We start from the raw sequence: 23,553 nt of genomic DNA, 5'->3' as shown, positions 1-23,553 counted from the left end.
CGGCAGAGCCCCTCGGGCCGTCCAACCCCCGACCCGAGCCCGCCCGCCTAGGCTCCGCCGCTCCCCCGCACCCTCTCTCCCAACCCCCATTACCTCAGCACGCATCCCCTCTCTGCGTGATGATGCAAACCCGAGGGGGGAGGGGGAGGAGAGGACGAAGCTGGAAAGGCGGGGAACGACCATTTAAAGCGATAGCGATCCCTTCCCTCTCCCCAGTGCTGAGCTGCTGGAGAGCGCGGCGAGGAGAAAGGGGAAGAGAGCGACAGAGAAAGGGACTCCGGCAAACGGACGGGAGCGCAGTGCGCCCTGCTCTAGGCGGCAACGCGGAACATCCCCTCTCCCCCCCGGCCCCCCACCCCTCCAAAAGATACCGCTCTGTTCATTGCGTGAAGGAGACCCCGGGGTTCTCCGGCGGCCAGATCGGGGCAACTGGACATCGCAGCGTTAGCAGCCGCAGCAGCGGTAGCGGCGGCAGCCGTAGCAGCGGCGGCGGCGGCGGCGGCGGCAGCAGCAGCAGCACCATGCTCAATCTGGGGAGACTGTTTCATCTTTTGACTTTGATGAAGTTGCCCTGTTGTTTGCTGGAGGTGTTCATCTCTGCAGTGGCTCACGGGCAGGAGATGTATGCTCCCCACTCCATCAGACTTGAGGGGGACATCACCCTGGGGGGGCTCTTCCCGGTCCACGCCAAGGGACCCACTGGAGTGCCTTGCGGGGACATCAAAAAGGAGAACGGGATCCACAGGCTGGAGGCGATGTTGTATGCACTGGATCAGATTAACAGCGATCCGGACCTACTCCCTAACGTCACGCTAGGGGCTCGGATCCTGGACACTTGTTCCAGGGACACCTATGCGTTGGAGCAGTCCCTCACTTTTGTTCAGGCGCTGATTCAGAAGGACACCTCCGATGTGAGGTGCACCAATGGAGAGCCGCCCGTTTTTGTAAAACCCGAGAAAGTAGTTGGAGTGATTGGGGCATCTGGAAGTTCAGTGTCCATAATGGTAGCCAACATCTTAAGGCTCTTTCAGGTAGGGAGCCAGTCGATCAGGGGTTTGGAAGCAGTGGGTGGATGGAGTCTTAAAATCAGCCCGTGGGGAGATTTTGCTTTCCAGACCCAATCGGTTGCATGGACTTACATGATTGCGATGCAGTTTCAACTACGTTCATTTTCATGTGGGTGCTTCCTGAGGAATCTTTCTTGTCTCTTTCATTTCACTCCCCGGTTTACTGTCTCGCCCCTTTTTTGCTCTACTTTCCCATGCATGACACTTTTCGGATTTATTGTCCCATTTACAAATGATCGGAAAAACAAGGCAATGATGGCTTTGCATTAGAGTGAAATGTGATTCGCAAACATGCTTGAAAGGGACAAGGGCACCGAACCAGATCTAGTTCCTCACATGAAATATTAAAGCTGAGATGAGAACCAAAATTCCTCCTACCGCAGCTTCCACCCGACGGTTTCTGGAAGTGTTGCCTCTTCGGGGCTATTTTAAGAGAATTCGGAGAACGTGTTTCATAAGAGGGATATTGGCCTAAAGTCCTTCGGCTGTGGCTCTGAGGAGGACAGCCGGGGAGCGGGTTGGGGTGGGGTGAGGGGCTTGAGCTTGAGGTCTTGGAAATGGGGTTTAATATCATGTTTTATGAGGATTTCGTGCCCAGACCTGTAGCCGCTATCCTGGAGGGTATGGGGCGGGGTGGGGGAGGAACGACAGTGGAGTGCTCCAAGACATTACTATCGGAGCTTTGGTTGGAACAACTTCATCGACATTATGTTCCCAGATCGAGCCACTTTAATAGACTCTCCAGGCTTGTTTCTACCCTTCTATTACTCTCCTCCAGAAATCATCTCCTACTTGTCGTGAATAAAGCAACAGATAATAAACCTTCCCCTCGGGAAAAAAAAAAAATCCCTTCCCAACCCAAATCCCTAACAGCCCCGAGCGAGGGACTAAGGCACGTAGCGAGAAGAGCGAAGACGGGTCTTTTCTCCTGCGAGTGCTGGGGCAGGAACGAGAAAATGAGATTAAAGCAATTTATTTTTTTTCGGGGGAGGGTGGAAAGTAGAGGGTAGGGGAGGGTGGATTGGATGGTTATACCGCAGTGCTTTTCTCTGTCTCTCTGTTTTTTCCCTCCTCTGTTCCCTTTTGACTTCGTATCTGTTAAACCCACGACCGTACTGCATTGGGTTAAGCCGTTGGCTTTCGGTGTTAAAAAAAAGACCTCTCTCTCTCTCTTTCTCTCTCTCTTTCTCTCTGTTAAGATTGGGCAGGAGCTGATTTATTCCTCCTTCTACCGTCAACTTTTTTTTCAGCATCACATTCGCTTAATAGGGAAAGCCAAAAGTCGTGCCTTCGTTCTTCCAAAGCATACATTTGCTCACCCTTCGTTTAACAATTCCTACAGGGAATGTCCGGGAAGTATCTCGTTCCCTCAGTGCTGTCTTAGAGGGTCCGTCGAATCTGAAATTCTGTCTGTCAGGACAATACTGCAAGAATTAAGTTTGTGTTTGCAAGGAAAGGGGATGCCATTTCATAATCGTACCCACAGATCGAGTTCTCTTCTCTTTCTTTGTTCCTGCTGTCTTCTTAATGTTCAAGTATAAGCTTCTTCTTATTCCCCGAAACCTCTGGATTTTGGGAATGTGAATTCGACTACCCTTGGTGTCTCTGACGCGCGCGCGCGCGTGTGTGTGTGTGTGTGTGTGTGGCTAGCGGGGAGGGAGATACACCGACAGATTATCTGGCTCAGGGATGAGATTGCAACTGAAAGGTTGGGGGCAGTACTGGAAAAGAAAGGGGCAGGAAGGAAAAAGGAAAGTAGGAAATCTCCTTATCCATCCGTCCGTCCCGTCCCGTCTCCCCTCCACCTCCCCCCACCCCCATCCGCCTGGCTTTCCATGGGCTCTGCTGGTATTTTTTTCTTCTCCCTTTGCTTTCCCTCTTACCCACGGTGGGGGTAGTGCTGCAGGAAGGACCTATGTGAATAGAATGGAGAAAGCAAAGGGAAGCGAGGGGATGCAACTAGAAATGGGTGGGAAGGTATATGCTGCCCAAACCAGCCTGCTCAAGGGGGCTGATGTCTCTCCTGGCCTGTGAACTTGAAAAGGCTGGTGAAGAAATAACCTGCTCGAGAACGTGCTCCCCCCAGCCTTCAGGAGAAATGGAAACAAATGCCAGTGGTAACGATGTGGGCGGGTACCAAAAAGATATAGTAGTAAACACTGTAATTTTTCTCTAATTTGCAAATTACTGCTATTCACACCGGATTGAACAGCTGATGCTTTTGCTGGAGAAAGACTTGCCGGCATTTACCTGGGTTCATAGACAAAAGACTGAAGGCGGGAGGACGGTGGCAACTTATAACTTAAGATACAGGCAGAATTCAGCCCTTTATTCGGGATATCTTCATTGGTAGGCACTGTCCAACTTGATTTTGTGTTATGTTTTTTTTTAATTGGCTCAGTGTCTTCTGATGTTTCTGACTCAGGCTGCAACCTCGCTAGCTGAGCCAACAGAGTCATTATTACAATTCCGTTTCCCAAGTTGTTTGCCACCTGTCTGTAAAATGGGCAGGAAAGAGGTATATGATAGAAAGATGATAGTAAACACACTTGTGGTGGAAAGACACAATCAGTTGGGATGAAAAGGAAAGTATGGCAGTTTGGGACTTTGGGGTTTAGCTAGGTTTAGGATTGCCCTGTGTCATAGAAACTCCCAGGGAAGGAAAGGTAAAACAGTAGTCTTGGATTTCCAGGTCCTTGGATCACTTAAGCTCTTGCTGTGGGTTCATTATGATCTCTGCCATCACAACCACTTCTCGAGATATGAATTTATGAAGACATATGCTTCCAGCCTGAAGTAAAAAAATGCCTAGAATTGTTGAGTGCTAGCCCAATTACAAGGGGTGGTGAGATTGTACTGAAAAAGAAATAAAATCAGAGTCTATTCTGTTTCTTTAACAAAACAGGGCTTAGTATGAGGTCCATCCCTCTACCTTGCGATTTAGGGAACCTGTAGAGACTGCTCTGGCAAGAACACAGTTCTGATCTAGGTAATTACTTTTGCTCCTTATTATCATCTGGCTGCCAGTATCAGGCACAAGATACGAACTAAGTCATCTTTCTATCTTCCCCTCTCTCCCCTGCACAGATTGAGAGTTAGCTTGTAAATGGCATGTCTAAGGAAAGGAATTGCATCCAGGGAGCCTTTTAATCTCAAGAATTTGAAATTAGTATGAGGGTGAGGTTATGGAAACTGGAATAAAGTCACCGCAACCTCACAGGGTGAATGGCAACACATTGCAATGTTAACCTGCATCAGGGAGGATTTGGGGGAGATTTATTGAAAAAGCAAAAGTCAACCCACTACAGCTTTTGCAAAAATAGCACTTTACCCTAACTGAAGGCATGAAAAAGTAAATGTGCATTAACTATTAGGAGCATTACTTTGAAAATTTATTGCTTGGGAATGTCTTGAACATTGAGAGGATATGTAATATGGTAGAGAAAGATAAATAACCCCTGACCACTGAATTATTTGCAATAAGTAAGATATATTATTGCAGAAAGTAATGGGAGCATTTTTATTCCAGCTTTCTCAGTTATTAAATTGAATACACACACTCCAAGAGCACAAATTATCCTTGATACATCCTGACTCCTAATATACGATATTTCATGTAGTGAGACACATTTTAAGTTGCGGTTCTAGCATTGCAGGCAGGTGCTTCAGTTTTTCAAAAGCAATTGGTTGGAAACAGTGGTCAACCAACCCACATTAGTAATGCATCATTAAAAATCAAAGCACATGCAATATGCTCCATAAATGAAAAAAGGTATATAAGTACAGTCAGAAACCTTTATAAATTATCTACTGCAGTTCAAATGAAAGTATTGCTTTGGGAATTATTTTAAAAAGAAAACCATCTTTCTTTGCTTTCCCTTCTTTAAATTCTATATTTTTATTATTATTATTGTTGAATCTCATTAAGCTCCAGACTTATTTAAGGCAGATACCTGCGCCTTTTCCTGTTTTGCAGGAGTAGGAAAACGAGAGCCCACAAAGCTTTCTTGTACTCTTAAGTTTGGTAAATGAAAGTATTATCTGAGATACTCATCTTAGCCTGCCCCATCTGTACATTTCTTGTGTTTTAGGAAATGTAACAAGCAGATGGTGAGTGGGTATTTGTTAAAGGACAAAAAGGGAAGGAACCACCCAGATAGGTTATACGTATATTTATCCCATATACAAAATTGTCCCCTTTGGGTCTCTTACGTCTCAAGATGTGGATAAGATTAGAGAAGCAGCATGGCCTATGGATAGATCCTGGGCCTGGGAATCAGAAGGACGTGGGTTCTAAACCTGGCTTTCTCACTTTTCTGCTGTGTGACCTTAGGCAAGTCACTTCACTTTTCTGTGCCTCAGCTACCTCATCGGTAAAATGGGGATTAAGACTGTGAGCCCCATGTGGGACAGGGACTGTGTCCAAGCTGTTGGCTAGTATCTACCCCAGTACTTAGTACAGTGCCTGGCACATAGTAAGGGCTTAACAAATACCATTTAAAAACTGCAAGTACAAAACTAAAGGCTCTTGATGAAAAAACAAGAGTAATCAGCATCAAATTAAAATAATGTATTTTTTGAAGTGTCTTCCTTTGTGGGCCTCCTGTGCCCCATGCCTCCATCAATTTGGAAAATTTGAATGTATACAAACTGGAGATGATACTGGAGGTTGACATGCATCATCACCAACGAGCAACCATTTTATAGTTCACAATGGGTTTCAGAAATCTTTTTAAACAAGAAGGATTATCGTACCACATGGCTGGCTGGCTAGTGAACATGCTCTTGGTTGGATAAATAACTATCAAGCTTTTGCCTCCACAATCAGACTTCATTTTTCTTTCAACCTGTTTGCTTTTTGATAAATCTAAGTATTTTATTCTGGCCTTTGGTGAGGAGGGACAAAAAAGACATTTAGGTTTATTTGTAGATTTTTCTCAGGATACTGTTCAAAATGGAGAACCATTTTTCTAATACATGTGTGATCTATATGGCCCTTAGAATGATGCATTCAAAACTTAATGCTTTAAAAATATTTTTATTTTCTCTTGTGCCACTGCAGTGGCTTCAAAGGAGGAGCACATTGTGACTAGTCATTTCCATTCTAATATGTTAATATTTAGAGCATGTTATTGTCACATCAAAAACTGCTATTTCCTGACTTCAGAAATGGGGACTCTGGAGCTTTGGAGAAAACAAATGAATGTTTGTTGGCTTTTAAGATGCTATTCTCCTTTTTCCTTTTCCATTAATTAAAACAATTTTCAATTTACATGTGGGAGGGGGAAGCCACTTTGTGCAAGAATGCTACACAGACTGTATAAATGTAAGGAGATCCAAATGCATCACCTCTAGTGCAAACACTGAAACTTCCTGTACATTTTCCATGTCAGTTTCAAACTCGCAGTGAAAACTTCCAGAGAATGAGCGACATTTTTGATAGTACAGTAGTAGCGACTTTCAAGGACAATTATAAATCTCATTCAATCATATTTATTGCGTGCTTATGGTGTGCAGAGCACTGTACTAACTGCTTGGTAAAGATTTTAGAATTAAGATTGTCTTTTCATGGAGAATAATATGAACTGGCTTCTTGGGATATGTTTTTAGATAAAAAAACAAAAAAATTCAAGGTAAATATTTGCCTAATAATAATATTGTGCAAATTTATTGGTTAATATTAGTCAGTCAAGTGCATCTAAGTTTGGAATCAGTGTGTAAATAGCATTACTATCAGAAATGTATGTTTCCTTCTACCTAGTTTCAGGACTGACATGAACACACTTTAAAACATATGACCCACTTCATAAAATATAGCTTTCAAATAGCTGTAAATATATATATATATATAAAATTACAATATATAATTGTAATATATGCAGTTGATATATAGTATATTATATTGATATTAATATGGTATAGTTGAGAGTTTATATATATATATATATATATTTGCCAATCATATATTGTAATTTTTGGTAATTTATGTTATGCAGATGTCCTGTAATAGCCAAATCCCCAATCATTGAACAAGTCATATCCAAAAGAAATAAAATGAAATCCATTTTTTATTTTTAATAAACAAAACAAAGTGCATATTGTGAAGAAGTCTTCAACACCTTGTTTCATGCATATAATGAGGTGAATTGAGTTATTGTAAAGCTTGAACATACCAACAGTAGTGTTCAAAGGGATGCCGTCTTCTATTTATTCTTCAACAGGTGGGTTTGTTCAACAGGACAGTAAACATTCAGGTCCTGATCAATGTCAGTTCTTATAAATTATGATGTCTATTTTGAAACTTTATTTCACTCGCTCTTCTGTTCCAGCAGTCTTAAGGGATGAAACCTATCATTCAGATGTACGTGCAGAATATATTAATATAATTGTTGAGAGTAAAGTTAATATAGCAGAAGAAATGCATTCTAATAAATTTTTTAATGTTTGTGTGTGTAGTGGAGTGAGGGGTAAAGGAGCAGAGGCAAATTTACAATTTAATGGATTATTTTGCTTCTTGCTATAAAAGTGTAGCTGCTTAATAGTTTTATAATTGGTCATTTACAGAATGCTGCACTTCTCCCTGATGTACTTCCTTCTTCTTGCAAATACTTCCTTATGCTGTTCTTGATGCAAGGTGGCAAAATTACCTTCTTAAGAGTATTCAGTGATTCTGTTTTAATCACAGTGTTTAGACTAAAATATTTCCAGTTGTGAATGTAGTAGTTCAACATTTTTATTGTGTTTAAACTTGCATCATATCTGCAGTGCCTTTGCATGTGTGGAAACAAATGTGATGCAAATTTCTAGCGGAAAATACTGCATGATTGATAGGGTACTACTTGAAAAAAAATCAGTCACCTTTTCTTGATTAAAATAAATAAGGTCAACCTTTAAGATAGAAGCTTTTTGTCAAAGTCTCCTCATTCAAAATCCCCACAGTACCAAAATTATATCATGAAGGATGCAAAGTCTGAGGATGCAGTTTTTTTAAAAAAAATTAGGACACGCATATATGAAGCAAATGCATTTTAACTGCAATATCAGTTAATAGCAATGACATATTTTAAACATTTTCTACGTGTCAAATGGAGGGGTAGATGGAGGATAATCAAATTGGGCCCAGTCTCTCTTCCGCATGAGGCTCACAATCTACCACTTGTCAGCTGTGTGACCTTGGGCAAGTCACTTAACTTCTCTGTGCCTCAGTTACCTCATCTGTAAAATGGGGATTAAGACTGTGAGCCCCATGTGGGATAACCTGTTCACCTTGTACCCCCCCCGAGCACTTAGAACAGTGCTTGGCACATAGTAAGTGCTTAAAAAAACCCATTAAACCCATTAGGAGGAGGAAGAACAGGTATTTAAACCCCACCATAAAGATGATGAAAATGAGGCACAGTGAAGTGACTTGTTCAAGGTCACATAGCAGGAGAATGGCAGAGACATGATTAGAACTCAGGTAACTCCCAGGTCCATGCTGTCTCCACTAGGCCATGCTGCTCCAATTCACTTAACTAAATTTATTTATTTATATTAATGTCTGTCACCCCCTCTAGATTGTAAGCTCGTTGAGGGCAGGGAATGTGTCAGTTATGTTGTACTCTTCCAAGCGCTTAGGACAGTGCTCTGCACACAGAAAGTGCTCAATAAATACAATTGACTGACTGACTGCCTATGGGGATCTTGCAGGCTATAGGGGGAGAAAGGCATTAGTATAAATGAAGTACCAATATGTACATAAGTGCTGTATGAGGGTGGATGAATAGCAAGTGCTTAAAAAGAACAGATCCAAGACATAGGTGATGCTGAAGGGAGTGGGGGTAGAGGAAATGAAAGCTTAGATGGAGAAGGCCCCTTGGAGGAGATGTGATTTTAACAAGGGTTTGAAGGAGGAGAGAGTGGTGGTCTGTCATATAAGAAGAGGGAGTGAGTTCCAGGACAGAGAGAGTAAGGGGTAAGTGGGAAGATAGATGAGATAGAAGTTCGGTGAATAAAATGGTATTAGAGGAGGTAAGTGTATGGGCTGGGCTGTAGTAGGAAATCAGGGAGGCAAGGTAGGAGAGGACGAGATGATTGGGTGCCTTAAAGCTGATGGTAAGGAGTTTCTGTTTGATGAAGAAGTGGATGAGTAACCACTGGAGGTTCTTGAGGAGTGAAGAGATGTCGACTGAAGGATTTTTTAGAAAAATGATCCAGAAAACAGAGGGAAGTATTGAGTGGATAGGGGAAAGACAGGAGATAGGGAGGTCAGGGAGGAGGCTGATGTAGTAATCAAGTGCTTAGATCAGCATGGTAGCATTCTGGATGGAGAGGAAAGCATGGATTTTAGGGATGTCAAGGAGGTTTAGGATGGAGTAGAGGCCACTGGATTTGACAAGAAGGAGATCATTGGTGACCTCTGGATCCATCTGGATGTCTGCCCGCCACCTAAAACTCAACATGTCCAAGACTGAACTCCTTGTCTTCCCTCCCAAACCCTGCCCTCTCCCTGACTTTCCCATCACTGTTGATGGCACTACCATCCTTCCCGTCTCACAAGCCAGTAACCTTGGTGTCCTCCTCGACTCTGCTCTCTCATTCACCCGTCACATCCAAGCCGTCACCAAAACCTGCCGGTCTCAGCTCCGCAACATTGCCAAGATCCACCCTTTCCTCTCCATCCAAACCACTACCCTGCTCGTTCAAGCTCTCATCCTATCCCATCTGGACTACTGCATCAGCCTCCTCTCTGATCTCCCATCCTCGTGTCTCTCCCCACATCAATCCATACTTCATGCCGCTGCCCGGATTGTCTTTGTCCAGAAACGCTCTGGGCATGTTACTCCCCTCCTCAAAAATCTCCAGTGGCTACCAATCAATCTGCGCATCAGGCAGAAACTCCTCACCCTCAGCTTCAAGGCTCTCCATCACCTCGCCACCTCCTACCTCACCTCCCTTCTCTCCTTCTACAGCCCAGCCTGCACCCTCCACTCCTCTGCCGCTAATCTTCTCACCGTGCCTCGTTCTTGCCTGTCCCGCCGTCGACCCCCGGCCCACGTCATCCCCATGGCCTGGAATGCTCTCCCTCCCAACTTCCGCCAAGCTAGCTCTCTTCCTCCCTTCAAGGCCCTACTGAGAGCTCACCTCCTCCAGGAGGCCTTCCCAGACTGAGCCCCCTCCTTCCTCTCCCCCTTGTCCCCCTCTCCATGCCCCCATCTTACCTCCTTCCCTTCCCCACAGCACCTGTATATATGTATATATGTTTGTACATATTTATTACTCTATTTATTTATTTATTTTACTTGTACATGTCTATTCTACTTATTTTATTTTGTTAATATGTTTGGTTTTGTTCTCTGTCTCCCCCTTCTAGACTGTGAGCCCACTGTTGGGTAGGGACTGTCTCTATGTGTTGCCAACTTGTACTTCCCAAGCACTTAGTACAGTGCTCTGCACACAGTAAGTACTTAATAAATACGATTGATTGATTGATTGATTAACCTTTGAGAGGGCAGTTTATGTGGAGTGAAGTGAATGGAAGCCCAATCAGAGGGGGTCAAGGAGCAAAATTTGAAACAGCGGGTTCAGACAACTCACTGAAGGAGTTTGGAGAGGAATGGTATGAGATAGATGAGGTGATAACTGGAGGGAGCCGTGGGGTCAAGGCAGGGTCTTTTTAGGCTAGGGGAGACATGGGCATTTTGGAAAGCAGTGGGGAAGAAGCCATGGAGAGCAAATTCATTCATTCATTCAATCGTATTTATTGAGCTCTTACTGTGTGTAGAGCACTGTACTAAGCGCTTTGGAAGTACAAGTTGGTAACATGGTTGAAGATGCCTGTTAAGGAGGGAAAATGGGAGTATGGAGAGTTTTGATAAGGTGTGAAGGAATGGGGTCCGATGTGCATGTGGAGGGATTGGCTTTTGAGAGGAGGCAGGAGATCTTCTCTAGGCATATTGCTGGGAAGGGTGGGAAAGTTGAAGAGGGTGCATGAAGGGGGAGAGACTGAGGAGGGGCAGGTGTGACTTTGGGAAGCTCGCACCTGATGGTGTTAATTTTCTTAATTGACATCTTAACATCTCCTCTTGAAATATTGCTGGGAAAGGTGGGACAGGGAAGAAGAGGCAGGAGAAAGGACTAGTAACTAGAATGGGTGGTACAGGGGATGATATGAGCTTCAGAGTAAGGTGAAGAGAGGGATGGGGAGGTGGGATGGTGTGTAAGTGGTATTGGGGAGCAAGAAGGAACCCAACTCCTCTTCTTTCTTCAGTGAGTTTTGGGGAGTGGGAGAGGATGAGCACTATACTAAGTGCTTGGGAGAGTACAATATAACAATATAACAGATACATTCCCTGCCCACAATGAATTTACAGTCTAGAGGGGGAGACAGACATTAATATAAATAAATTACAGATATATACTAATCCTGCAAATAGGCAGGATTAGTATAGTGCTCTGCACACAGTAAGCACTCAATAAATACCATTGATCGATTTTAGTCTTCATATTTCTACCCAAGCGCCTGTCTTTTTTCTAAAAAAATTTCCCTTTAATCTTATAATAATGATTATGGCATTTGGTAAGCACTTACTATGTGCCAAGCACTAAGTACTAAGCACTAAGAGAAGCAGTGTGGCTCAGTGGAAAGAGCATGGGCTTAGGAGTCAGAGGTTATGGATTCTAATCCCGGCTCCACCACTTGTCAGCTATGTGACTTTGGGCAATCAATCAATCAATCAATCGTATTTATTGAGCGCTTACTATGTGCAGAGCACTGTACTAAGCGCTTGGGAAGTACAAATTGGCATCACATAGAGACAGTCCCTACCCAACAGTGGGCTCACAGTCTAAAAGGGGGAGACAGAGAACAGAACCAAACATACCAACAAAATAAAATAAGTAGGATAGAAATGTACAAGTAAAATAAATAAATAAATAAATAAACAGAGTAATAAATATGTACAACCATATATACATATATACAGGTGCTGTGGGGAAGGGAAGGAGATAAGACGGGGGGATGGAGAGGGGGACGAGGGGGAGAGGAAAGAAGGGGCTCAGTCTGGGAAGGCCTCCTGGAGGAGGTGAGCTCTCAGCAGGGCCTTGAAGGGAGGAAGAGAGCTAGCTTGGCGGATGGGCAGAGGGAGGGCATTCCAGGCCCGGGGGATGACGTGGGCCGGGGGTCGATGGCGGGACAGGCGAGAGCGAGGTACAGTGAGGAGATTAGTGGTGGAGGAGCGGAGGGTGCGGGCTGGGCAGTAGAAGGAGAGAAGGGAGGTGAGGTAGGAGGGGGCGAGGTGATGGAGAGCCTTGAAGCCCAGGGTGAGGAGTTTCTGTCTGATGCGCAGATTGATCGGTAGCCATTGGAGGTTTTTGAGGAGGGGAGTGATATGTCCAGAGCGTTTCTGGACAAAGATAATCCGGGCAGCAGCATGAAGTATGGATTGAAGTGGAGAGAGACACGAGGATGGGAGATCAGAGAGAAGGCTAGTGCAGTAGTCCAGACGGGATAGGATGAGAGCTTGAATTAGCAGGGTAGCGGTTTGGATGGAGAGGAAAGGGCGGATCTTGGCAATGTTGCGGAGCTGAGACCGGCAGGTTTTGGTGACGGCTTGGATGTGAGGGGTGAATGAGAGAGCGGAGTCGAGGATGACACCAAGGTTGCGGGCTTGTGAGACGGGAAGGATGGTACTTAACTTCTCTGTGCCTCAGTTACCTCATCTGTAAAATTAGGATTAAAGATTGTGAGCCCCACATGGGACAACCTGATTACCTTGTATCTCCCTCAGTGCTTAGAACACTGCTTGGTACATAGTAAGTGCTTAACAAATATCATTATTATTATTATTATTATTACTGAGGTAGATATGAGGGAATCAGGTTATCCCATGTGGGGCTCACAGTCTTAATCCACATTTTACAGATGAGGTAACTGAGGCACAAAGAAGTGAAGTTGTTTACCCAAGGTCACACAGCAGATGAGTGACGGAACCGGGATTAGAACCCAAGTACTCTGACTCTCAAGCCTGTGCTCTTTCCACTAAGCCATGCTGCTTCTCATATAAATTATGAGCCCCTAGAGAGCCAGAAACTATGTCTAATTCCCACCTGCAATTTAGTTTCCAGTGTTTAGTATAGTGGTCTGAACACAGTAAGCACATAATAAATACTATTACTACTACTACTACTACTACTATTGCTACTACTACTGCCACTACTACTACTACTACTACTATTCCCCTCCTATCTCCTCCAGATCTGGTCTCCTTTTCTGCTCTTTCTGATAGCTCACCACAACAAAGATAGAATCAGATAATTTCTGAGTAATTGTGTGTGTGTGTGTGTGTGTGTGTGTGTGTGTGAGACAGAGAGAGAAACATTGAGACCTAGAGAGATATCCTTTATACTTGAAGAAGAAACCACTGATGGTGAAGATTACCTGTAGGTGGACCCATAGAAGACAAAGCGAATAGGTTGCCCTAGATGCTTTTGCAGGGTTGCAGCAGGACTGTGCTATATTAGTCCTGAATTAAAACATGGCTGTCTGTCTTAGGATCAGGGAGAGTAGAAGAAATACTAATTAATAATAATAATGATGGTGAAAATGACAATAATTGTTGAGCTTTACTATGTGCCACACACTGTGTTAAACTCTGGAGTAAACACAATTCAGTCAAATCAGACGCAGTCTCTGTCCCACATAATGCTCATAATCTAAGAGAGTTTGCCCACCCATAGGACACCCCTTCCAACCCTAACGTAGCCCAGAGTTAAAATCTAATCAATTCATTTCCTCAGTTTCTAAGGCTTTTCAAGCCAGTGTATAACTTCTAACAGTTTCTAAGAATGAATGAATTAAAATAAAGTTGAAATGGGTAGGTAAAGAGGGCATATTTTTCTTTTATATGAATTTTATAGCCTTTTAGTGTGTAAAATTGCAAATGAAAGGTCGATTAGAGAGAAATCACTTCCTTAACGCTGTTTAAGACAATTTCTATATTGCAGTAATGAAATTATATGTAAGAAATTTTTCAAGCAGAAAAGAAGGTTCCTGGAAGTTCTGAAAGTTTAAAAAATGTGCAGGTGTGGACACCTATCTAGAAAGTTGGAATGTCAGTTGTGCCAGTGTCTGCCCCAAGAGAACCTGACAGCAGGTTGAAAAAAAGTTCAGAGGTTCTGCTTGGCACTAATGTGACCAGACTTATTAGCCAGTTAGCAAAAGGAAGTTTGACAAGTAGTAATTTTTGTTGTGTTTCAGCTCTGTAGGACTGAAAAATGGTAGCCTGTGTTTATTGGAGGCAATTGGGTTTGCTCTAAAACTGCTACTGTATACATCCTGTTTGGTCTGAGGCCTTGCACTATTGACAGCATGGCATATGCTGAGATGCTTCCTGTCAGACAGACAACTGTAACAGCATCAGGGTTCCCAGAGAGCTAGGAGTTGGAACTATTTATTTGTTCATTTATATTAATGTGTGTCTCCAGCTCTAGAATGTAAGCTCATTGTGGGAGGGGAATGTGTTTGCTAACTCTGTTAGTAGAGTGCTCTGCACAGTCAATCAGTAAATCAGTCATTTATTGAGCACTTCCTGTGTGCAGAGCACTGTATCGAGCACTTGGGAGAGTAAAATACAACAGAGTTGCTAGACATGTTCCCTGTCCACAACGAGCTTAAAGTCTAGAGGAGGCAAGGTGATTGAGTGTTTTAAAGTCTATTCATTCAATCATATTTATTGAGCACTTACTGTGTGCAGAGCACTGTACTAAGCACTTAAGTAAGGAGCTTCTGTTTGGTGTGGAAGTGGATGGACAAACACTGGAGGTTCTTGAATTGTTGGGGAAACATGGACTGAATGGTTCTGTAGAAAAATGATCCGGGCAGCCAAGTGTAGTATGGACCGAAGTGGGAAGAGACAGGAAGCAGGGAGGTCATCCAGATGCAGGGATAGGGTAAGTGCTTGGATTAATGTAGTACCAGTTCAGATGGAGGGAAAGGACAGATTTTAGAGATATTGTGATGGTTGAACCAACAGGATTTGGTGATAGATTGAATACGTGGGTGGAATGAGAGAGAGATGAGTCAAGGATAATGTCAAGGCTATGGGTGTCTGAGAAAGGGAGGATGATGGTGTTGTCTACAGTGATGGGAAAGTTAGGGGGAGGGCAGGGTTTGGGTGGGAAGATAAGGAGTTCTGTTTTGAACTTGTTACATTTGAGGTAGAGATGTCCTGAAAGCAGGAGGAAATATGAAATCTCAGAGAAGGAGGGACATCAGGGCTAGAGATGCAGATTTGCGAATCATCTGCATAGATATTGTAGTTGAAGCCAAGGGAGCGATTGAACTCTCCAAGGGAGTGGGTGTAAAAGGAGAACAGAAGGGGACCCAGAACTGAGCCCTGAGGCACTCCTACAGTTTGAGGGTGGGAAGCAGAGGAGCCTGTTAAAGAGACTGAGAATGAATGGCCAGAGAGATAGGCAGAGAACCAGGAGAGGACAGTGTCAGTGAAGCCAAGGTTGGATAATGTTTCCAGGTGAAGGGGGTGGTTGACAGTGTCGAAGGCAGCTGAGAGATCGAGAAGAATTAGAATAGAGTAGAGGCTATTGGATTTAGCAAGAAGGAGCTCATTGGTGACCTTTGAGGTTAGGGGGAGTGAAGGGGGAGGAAGCCAGATTGGAGTGGGTCAAGGAGAGTTGGAGGAGAGGAAATGGAGGGAGTGGGTAGTTTGGAGAGGAATTGTAGGAGGGGGATGGAGTGATAACTGGAGGGAGCCACGGGGTTCAATGGAAGGGTTTTTTTTTTAAGACAGGGAAGGCATGAGTATGTTTGAAAGTAATGGGGATGAAGCCATTGGAGAGTGAACAGTTAAAGATGGTGGTTAGGGAGGAAAGAAGGGAGGGGGCAAGCACTTTGATAAGGTGCGAAGGGATGGGATTGGAAGTGCAGGTGGAAGGGGTGGATTTTGCAAGGAGGTGGGAGATCTCCTCTTTTGATACTGCTAGAAAAGATGGAGGAGTTGAAGAAAGATCAGGAGGAGGGAGGGACTGAAGAGGAGCAAGGAAGATTTTAAAGAGATCGAGCCTGATGGTTTCAATTTTCTCAATAGAGTACAGAGTTCTCTATTGAGAAAATAAAGAAATTGAGAAATTAAGGAATTGAGAATTGAAAATAAATTGAGAAATGGGACATGAAGCACTCAGTAAATATGATTGATTGATTAATAATAGTAGATGATATGGCATAACTAGTGAGGGTGGGTGGCTCTTTTGGGTATTTGTGAGAAAAAGACAGTGACATCGACAAGAAACAGACTTGAATTATGACCCTTCTTTTGCCTCTGACAGTGCTCTCACTACGAGGATAGCTCACTCCTCCTGTGAGGCCTGCAGCTGGCTCTACTGCATACCCAATCCCCATTACTGGGTGGTAGGGTGGGGCTTATGAGTAATAATAATAATAATAATGATAATAATAATAATGGCATTTGTTAAGTGCTTACTATGTGTAAAGCACTGTTCTAAGCACTGGGGGGATAGAAGGTTATCAGGTTGTCCCTCATCTGGCTCACAGTCTTCATCCCCATTTTACAGATAGGGTAACTGAGGCCCAGAGAAGTTAAGTGGCTTGCCCAAAGTCACACAGCTGACAAGTGATGGAGCCGGGATTAGAACCCATGACCGCTGGCTCCCAGGCCCGTGCTCTTTCCACTGAGCCATGCTGCTTCTCTCACGCTGCTGAATGTCAGTCAATCAATCAATCATATTTATTTGAGCGCTTACTGTGTGCAGAGCACTGTACTAAGCGCTTGGGAAGTACAAGTTGGCAACATATAGAGACAGTCCCTACCCAACAGTGGGCTCACAGTCTAGAAGGGGGAGAAGGGGGTGAAGTGTCACTTCATTTGTTTCCCTCATAGCCCCATTTATGCTCAAAACATGACATGACCCTCAGCGATGAGAAGATTGCGAATGGCATTGTGGAAGCCATTCATTTATTCAATCATATTTATTGAGCATGCATAGCATAGTGGATAGAGCACGGGCCTGAGAGTCAGAAGGTCATGGGTTCTAATCCCAGCTCTTCCACTTGTCTGCTGTGTGACCGAGGGCAAGTCGCTTCACTTCTCTGTGCCTCAGGTACCTCATCTGTAAAATGGGAATTGAGACTGTGAGCCCCATATGGGACACAAGCCCCATTTGTACTTCCCAAGTGCTTAGCACAGTGCTCTGCTCACAGTAAGTGCTCAATAAAAAAGGTTGAATAAGGCAATGAATGAATGACAAGGACCGTGTCCACCTCGATTTGCTTGTATCCACCCCATCGCTTAGTACAGTGCCCAGCACAAAGTAAATGCTTAACAGATACCATTATTATTATTATTATTGAGCCCTTACTTCATGCAGAGCACTGTACTAAGCACTAGGGGGATTACAATACAGCAATAAACAGACACATTCTCTGCCCACAAGCTCACAGTCACAGCCACTAGCCTTGTGATCAGTTCCTTCACACAGGTCCTCGTCCCGAAGTGTTTGTGACTCGACCGAGAATCATCCTTATTTTATGGGTGGGCTGGTTTATGGAGGACCTCCAGAGTCATTGGTTTGGGGAAGCTTCCAGGTTTCAGCAGAACAAGTCGGAAACAGGGGGATGGGGTGTTAACCCACTGGTGGTTTTTAGGCTCACAGTCACAACGATGGCGAGAGTTTCTAAGTCCCTGTGCCAGGTAAATAATATTCCCAATGATGGTGCCCTTCATCATCATCATCATTATTATCATCAACATCATCATCCTCCTCCTCATCACCTCCAATAGCATGAATTGAGCACCTACTGTGTGCAAAGAATTATGTGAGGTGTGAGGGGAATAGTCAATAGAAATAAAAGACATAGACCCTGCCCATGAGGAGCTGACAGTTTAATGGCTGGAGAAATGGCTCCCTTCCCTTACCTACAGATTTATTTCCTGATCATGATATTCTCCAAAAATAGCAGGCAGCAATAAAATCACATTTGACAATGATCTAGTTGAGTTGATCCCTGTAGAGAGCCAACAATATCATTGTCACCAAACGTCGATAAAAATCAAATTGGCAAAAGAAATGCCAAATTTTCTGGACTGTGTAGATATAGACACAGTCACCTAGAGATATGGTCGTGAAATTTCTGTTTCTCCTCCTCATTATCTTAGCCTATTGGGCCAAAACCTTCAGTTTGACCTCCTGATGGTGTAGTGGTGGCACTCCCCATATCCCATTGGGATATAAATGCAGAGGCTTATAAGGTGGAGATGGCTGGAGAGGCATGAAGGACAGCTTCAGACAGAGCCTGGGAAAAATGGCACCAACCTTAGCAGGGAAACCTTTCTAGTTACCCTGCTCTTTCTGATTCTTTTTTGGGTAAGAATAGAGTGGAGAGGTGAGAGTGAAGCAGAAAACTCTTGCTTTCTTTTCCATCCACATTCCACAGTCCCTATACAGCTTCTGTGCAGTACAATGTGAAATGGAAATTGTCAATTATGCAGTTAATCTAATCACTGTATACTGCCAACAACATATCTAAGGTTGTCCTCAATGGAGATTTGGAGGGGAAGGTGGGGACTAAAGGTATTGTTTAGGTTTCTACACTGATGAACTGAATAATTTCCATCCACCACCTCTTCCTCCTCATCATCAATATAACTTCACTATCACTTAGACCACTTCACCTTGTCAGTGTAGAACACTTTGATTTTCTGGACTTCCTGTTCTTCCTTAGACACCCTGCATACGCAAATATATGCTCAGAATAACACTACAAATAATTTTCCTTTTTTTTTTGTCTTGTTGGGGTAGAGAGAGAAAAGAAAAAAAGCAGTGAAAATATTGTGACTCATTTTGTGAATAATTCTATTGCCTGTATCTTGTAAAGGGGAGGCTAAAAGTTAGGAAACAAATTACTCCCAGTGGTTTCAACATTTTCATTCACCTGCTTCAGTACCAAAGGTTGGAAGATTCAGGAACACATTTAAATATTAAAGAAAGGTGAGTTTTTGGTTATTCCTTCTTGGTCTGGGCCCAAAATCAAAGATAACTGATTTTTTCAAGTTCTCAGCAACCCTAGGTAAGGGAAATCCTAATAAATAATGTAGCTTCAGCAGAGTTTGTCTTGTGTGGCCACTTATGAAAAGAATCATCACTAATTAATTTCATTAGCTAAATGTTGGGTTATTTCTAGTTCTTCTTAAGTAAAAGCCCCAAGTATTTCTTTCAGCATTTTGCCAAATTAAAGGAGAATACTGCTTAATATAAAGCAACTCTAACAATTTTCTTTTTAACTTCAGTAAATCCTTACTAATTCCAAGGACTTTTGAAACCACAGGTTAGTTGTGTTTGTGTGTGTGTGTGTGTGTATGTGTGTAGGCTCTCCACAGCAGTGGTCTTGGTGGCAACCCCATGGCAACAGGGAGGAGGGAGGATAGGGAAAAGACAGTTCACCTTTTTCCTCTTCCTCCTTTTCCTCCTCCATTCTCTTTCTTGTTCTTCTCTTCCTCCTCTACCTTTTAATCTCTTCTTCCTCCTCATTTATTGCCACATCTTCCTCCTTATTTTCCTTCTCTTCTTATTTCTCTTTTTCAACAGTAACAGTGACAATTGCTGCCAATTCCACTGCTAATGTCAATTTGACCCTTCCTGAACCTCTCTTGGGAGTTTTAATTTTAATAATGTGACTACACCACAATCAATCAGTCAAGCAGTGGTATTCACTGAGTGCTTACTGTGTTCAGAGGACTGTCCTAAACATCTGGGAGAGTACCATAGAATTGGTTGACACAATCCCTGCCCTCAAGGAGTTTACAATCTAGTAGGGGAGGCTGCAGGAGTAGGCTATGCTGCAGCCTCCCAGTATCAGCCTGGAAAGAACCAGCTCAGTGCAGCCACTGCCACCTCAACTCAGGCAAACGTGGTGGTGGAAGTAGTGATGGTATCAATTCCGGATAAACTGGTTTTTCTCCGGCTATTACAGGGAATGTCCAGGGTGACTGGAATGATACGTTTCCTGTTGTGCAGCATGGCCCAGTGGAAAGAACTCAGGTCTGGGAGTCAGAGGACCTGGGTTCTAATCCCGGCTCCTCCACTTATCTGCTATGTGATTTTGGGCAAGTCACTTAAGTTATCTGTGCCTCAGTTTTCTCATCTGTAAAATGGGGATTAAATCCTACTCACTCCTACTTAGACAGTGAGCCCCATGTGGGACAGAGATTGCATTCAACCTGATTATCTTGAATCTACCCTAGTGCTTAGAACAGTACTTGACACGTAGTAAGTACTTAACAAATATCATAAAAAGATACAAAACAAGACAAAAAAAACCCCCAAACCATGGCCCAGAGAGGTCCAGTTCAGCTGGTAGTGACTATTTTGGCCAATGCTGCCTCTTCCACTGTGAGGGAATGATGGCAGTGGTCAAATATGGCTACCAGTGGCAGCAAAGGACAGGGTATCAGACGCTTGGTGAGCTATTCTCCTCTGCCTCTTTTTTCCTTCCCTCTTCCTCTCTCTCTTCCTCCCTCTTTCTCTCATACACTTTTTCTGTTCCCCTATTTTCTCATCCTCTGTCCCTTTTTTCCACCCCTGACCTTTCTCTCTTTCCTCTTGCTCTTTTAGGCTCCATCCCTTGTTCACTATGGATGACCAAAAATCTGGTCATTAAAAATTAAATCAATAGTAAGCGCTTAAGAAATACCATTATTATTAATCACCCCCTGCATGAAGAGAACTGTACTAAGTTCTTGGGAGAGTATCCCAATAGTAGTACAATAGCAGCAGCATGGTCTAGTAGAAAGAGCACAGGCCTGAGAGAGGACCTGGGTTCTAATCTCAGCTCTTCCAACTGCTTACTGTGTGACCTTGGGCCAGTCGCTTAACTTCTCTGTGTCGCAATTTCCTCATCTGTAAAATGGGGATTAAATATTTGTTCTTCCTCCTACTTCAACTGTGAGCCTCATTTGGAACAGGGACCGTGTCCAACCTGATTACTTGTATCTACCCCAGCACTTAGAACAATGTTTGGCACATAGTAAGAACTCAGTAAATGCTATTATTAACATTATTATTAATGATGATGATAATGATAGCATCACAATAGAATAAGATATGATGGTATAATAGTATCTCCATATAATAGATATGATCTCAGCCCTCAAGGAGCTTACAGTCTCTTACATATCACTGTGAATATGTGTTCTTAGATTTTTATGTGGGTGCCTGCCTTAATACCTTTGTGGTGTCTCTACTGTACTATCTTTTACTCTGATTATTTCATTGACTGTCTTTAGGAAGCTGGGCTTCTCCCCTGCTGCTTTCCCAGTCACCTTTGCATATTCTACTGCCTGAGGCTTTGTAACACCCCAGTATAGATCAAAAACCTTCATACTTTAAACTAACTCCTTTTGCTGCAGTAGGCAGGGAAAAGGAAAGATGCAGGGGGTAAGTTTATAGTCTGAATTATTATGAATTCCATGTGAATGTGATCCAAATTCATGAGGTCTTACTCTATTTCTTGTCATTTTTCATTATTCCTGATCCTTCAAATCATCAATCATGGATAGGATGGGTCACATTTATATTTAAACCTTAAATGGAAACTTGGGAAATCCTACTTAATTTACCATACCTATATACTATTGAGCAACAAGTGCAATGCAATAGAATGAAAAATTCACTGGGGAGGTAAAAACCCAGAAAGTACTAATAAACATTGATAACCACAGCAAGGAGGGTGAACACCTAGGCTAGGAAAAGACAAGTGGAAGGCATTTTTTTAAATCTTAAGAGCCACCCACATTTTGTCACTAACTAACAGCTATTCAGAGGACCTTCACCACTCTTCTGTAAGTAGGATTATTGATGGATTTTCTCTTCTATATTTTTTCTAGTCTATATTCAGTATCTTTCCTTCTTGAAACAATATCCAACCTTGGTTTCACCAACACCGTCTTCTCCTGGTTCTCTTTCTACCTCTCTGGCCACTCGTTCTGAGATCCTTTAGTAGGCTCCTTCTCTGCCTCTCACCTTCTAACACAAGGCTCAGTTCTGAGGTCCCTTGGAGAACTCATTCATTCCCACAGCTTCACCTCCCATCTCTATGTGGATGATTCCCAAACCTACTTCTCCAGCCCTGACCTTTCCCCTTTGCTGCAGTCTCAGGTTTCCTCCTGCCCTCAGGACATCTCTACCTGGATGTCTCACGGACACCTCAAACATGTCCAAAACAGAACTCCTCATCTTCCCTCTCAAACCCTGTCCTCCTTCTTTCCCATCACCATAGACAACACCATTATTCTCCCTACCTCACAAATTCATAACCTTGGCATTATCCTCTATTTAGCTTTCTCATTCAACCTGTATAGTTCAGTGTTACCAAATCCTGTTGGTTCTACCTTCATAATATTGCTTAAATCTGTCCTTTCCTCTCCATCCAAACTACTATTAAGCTGATGCAAGCACTTATCCTATCCTTCCTTGACTGCTGCATCAGACTCCTCACTGACTTCCCCGCCTCCTGCCTCTCCCTTCTTCAGTCCTTAGTGCACTCTGCTGCCTTGTTCGTTTTTCTAAAATAATGGAGTCCATGTCTCCTCACTTTTAAAAAATCTCCAAGGTGGTCCATTCACCTCTGTTTCAAACAGAAACTCCTTATCATTGGCTTTAAAATGCTCAATCACCTAGCCCTCATCCTACCCTACCTTGCTGATTTCCTAGTACAACCCAGCCCTCACACTTTGCTCCACTAATCCAATTTACTCACTGTGCCTGGTCCGTTTCAACAACAACCCTTTGCCCACATCCTCTCTCTGCCTTGAATCTCCCTCCCCCTCCATAGACCACAGACTATCACTCTCCCACCTTCAAGGCCTTATTAAAATCATACCTCCTCCAAGAGGCTTTCCCCAGTTTTCTTTGCCCCCGCTGCCTTCCGTGTCGCTTATGTACCCTTTAAGTACTTTGTATTCACTCCCCCCTCAGCCATGCAACACTTATATGCATATCCATAATTCATTTATATTAATGTCTGTCTCCCCCTCTAGGCTGCAAGCTCTCTGTAGGCAGGGAAGGTATCTCTCAACCTTGTTGTATTGTCCTCTCCCAAACGCTTAGTATAGTGCTCTGCACACAATATGTGCTCAATGAAGAGCACATATAAATTCTGTCTCGAATCTAGGTTTGCATCTAGAAGTCAACAGTTCTCAGACCTTTAGATTTTCTTTGTTCATCTTTTGGAATGAAGATTGTGTTCTCATGAAATGTAGGTGGTACAAAAATGGCTCAAAAATAAATTTTATACTTCATGGGAAAGAGATGCAGGGATTTCTTAAAAGTTACTCAGCTTTGCAATTGATCTCAATAGAAAATGCCACAATTGGAAATATAGAAGTGCTATAGAGTTGCTTTAATGTCACTTCTTGGATAAATTTGTCTTCATATGAAATGGTAAACCTTACTTTTTTAACTTTGAAATGTTATTCTA

At 43.3% G+C, this 23,553-nt stretch overlaps 1 protein-coding gene across 4 annotated transcripts in view; it reads left to right on the top strand.

Moving 5' to 3' along the window:
* Nucleotides 1–259: 259 nt before the first annotated feature.
* The window catches only part of GRM7 (glutamate metabotropic receptor 7), an 808,167-nt gene continuing 784,873 nt past the window's right edge, over nucleotides 260–23,553 (top strand). For all 4 annotated transcript variants that reach the window (XM_038740578.1, XM_038740577.1, XM_038740576.1 and 1 more), the window contains exon 1: nucleotides 260–1,031. In XM_038740578.1, coding sequence (XP_038596506.1) covers nucleotides 522–1,031 — 510 coding nt within the window. In that variant the 5' untranslated portion in view covers nucleotides 260–521. The remainder of the gene's footprint in view (nucleotides 1,032–23,553) is intronic.

This window comes from Tachyglossus aculeatus, chromosome X1 (assembly GCF_015852505.1).
Source record: "Tachyglossus aculeatus isolate mTacAcu1 chromosome X1, mTacAcu1.pri, whole genome shotgun sequence".
NCBI lineage: Eukaryota > Metazoa > Chordata > Mammalia > Monotremata > Tachyglossidae > Tachyglossus > Tachyglossus aculeatus.
The sequence above is the reverse complement of the archived record's forward strand: the minus strand, read 5'-3'. Positions and strand labels throughout refer to the sequence as shown.